Source organism: Rhinopithecus bieti, unplaced genomic scaffold, assembly GCF_001698545.2.
Source record: "Rhinopithecus bieti isolate Rb0 unplaced genomic scaffold, ASM169854v2 scaffold_30732, whole genome shotgun sequence".
NCBI lineage: Eukaryota > Metazoa > Chordata > Mammalia > Primates > Cercopithecidae > Rhinopithecus > Rhinopithecus bieti.
The window spans coordinates 2,833,284-2,835,413 of record NW_016814045.1 but is presented as its reverse complement, the minus strand read 5'-3'; the positions used below and the strand labels follow the sequence as shown (position 1 = coordinate 2,835,413).

Genomic DNA, 2,130 nt, shown 5'->3' with positions numbered 1-2,130 from the left:
AGTATTTATATCTATCTTGAGCCCCTTAAAGATCATGAATAGGATATAAGATTGTATCTTTGATAAATGTGAAATTTGTGAAATGAAATGAAGTTAAGCAAAACCTTAAATGTAAATAAAATAACCCACTACATTGATGCAGTTAATTTATTGCATACTCACATACCAAATGACACGGGCCTAAAACTTTCTTGCCAAATCTTTAATTTTGTAACATACTGTCAAAATACGGGATTTCAAGATTTTGAGATGATTTTTAAGTAAATGATACTGATTACAACTGAAAAAAAATCCAGTCTTGCCTTTAACCCAACAAATATTTATTGAATACCTACTATGTATCAGCTCTGTAAACAGCCACAGGGGGATCCAATGGTGGGCAATTTTAGACAAGAATCCTGCCAACATGAAATGTATAAGTCTAGTGGAGAAAAAATGTCATTAATTTGATAATCAAATAAATATTAAATGACAAATATAGTAATGCTTTGAAGTGGGGGAGGGAGGCTGTAAGAGTAAAAGAGGGACCCAATCCAGCCTGGAAAGTCAGGGAGGCTTCTCTGAAAAGGTGAGAATTTGTACAGTGTCTCTTTCTCAGGTGTTGTCACTCCGCGCCTCTTTCAGGTACCTGGAAGGAAACCACCTAACAGCCGTGCCCAGAGAGCTGTCCACCCTCCGACACCTGACGCTTATGTAAGGAGCCCAGTATTGGGTGGGGTGTTTATTTTTCCCTCCTGGGGTCACTCAGGAAACTGAAGTGGATGGTAAGAGAAAACAGAGCTGCAGACTGATGCAAGTGGTAATTGAAAGATGCCTGTGTCTGCTTAGGAGGACCAGAAGCCAGTCTACAAAGGGAAAGTGGGAGTTCTTGCAGAATGAAAGAGCATCACCCTTGGGAAAGTAGGCGACCTACTGAGAAACGGTGAAAGAACACCATCTCTCTGTGGGCTGGATTCCTATAAACTCCTGAAACCAGCCGCTAGATAAGGATTTCTCAACCTCGGAACTATGGACATTTGGGGTTAGATAATTCTTGGTTGCTGGGAGGCTGTCATGGACATTATAGGATGTTTAACAACATCCCTGGCCTCTCCTCACTAGATGCCAGTAATACTTCCCCCAGTATTGACCACCAGAAATATCTCCAGACTTTGCCAGATGTCACTGAGGGAGCACAAGTGCCCCCAGTTGAGAACCACTGCTCTAAAGCAATGGTCCTCACCGTCAACTGGTTAGAGAAATCACCTGAGCAGTTGTGTGTGTGTGTGTGTTTTTTTTTTTTTTTTAAACTACTGATGCTCAAGCCCATGCTAGATCAATTAAATCAGAATATCTGGGCGTGGAACTCAGGCATCAGAGGATTTAAAAGCTCCCCAGGTGATTCTAATGTGCAGTTAACATTGCCACGGCTCTGGATGTTGATCCCCGCAGGGAAGCTCGAGGTTGCAGCTGGCAGAGGACTGCACCCCCACCAACCTCAGTCCTCCTAAGAGAGAACCTGATAAGATGGAATAAATGAATATCAGAAGAGAAGGGGGATAGAGGAACAGTGAAAAGAATTAATCAGGGGAAAAAGTACTAAAACAAGGAGAGATTGTTATTATATTTATCATATTTTGTTGGTACAGTGAAATGGATGAATAGTCATGTAACTGAATGATTGACTATCTGCATAAGTGAAAAGATGGATAAATGAACGACAATTGCTTGAATGATTGAATAAGTGACCATTTGGATGAATAAGTGGGTGGATAATTGGGTGGATGGATGGTGGGAGGGAGAAAAGGAGGGTGGGATGGATGGATGGGTGGGCAGGCAAGCAGGTGAGTGTGTGGGATAAATATGATAAATATATGAAGGGTAGATAGGTGAGTGGGTGGGTGGGTAGGTGGGTGGATGGATGGATGGATGGATGGGCAAGTGGATGGGTGAGTGGGAGAGTAGATAAATAGGCCAGCAGCGGGATGGATAGATGAATGACTGAATTAATGAATAGGTGGGTGGATGGGTGGATGGGTGGATGGGTGGATGGGTGGATGGGTAGATGGGTGGGTGGATGGATGGGTGGATGGGTAGATGGGTGGATGGGTAGATGGGTGGATGGGTGGGTGGATGGGTGGATGGGTGGGT

At 43.4% G+C, this 2,130-nt stretch overlaps 1 protein-coding gene across 3 annotated transcripts in view; it reads left to right on the top strand.

The window, feature by feature from the left end:
- SLIT3 (slit guidance ligand 3) overlaps positions 1 to 2,130 on the top strand; it is a 669,050-nt gene that overhangs the window by 587,332 nt on the left and 79,588 nt on the right. For all 3 annotated transcript variants that reach the window (XM_017849419.1, XM_017849421.1, XM_017849420.1), the window contains one exon: positions 625 to 693. In XM_017849419.1, the coding sequence (XP_017704908.1) occupies positions 625 to 693 (69 nt within the window). The remainder of the gene's footprint in view (positions 1 to 624; positions 694 to 2,130) is intronic.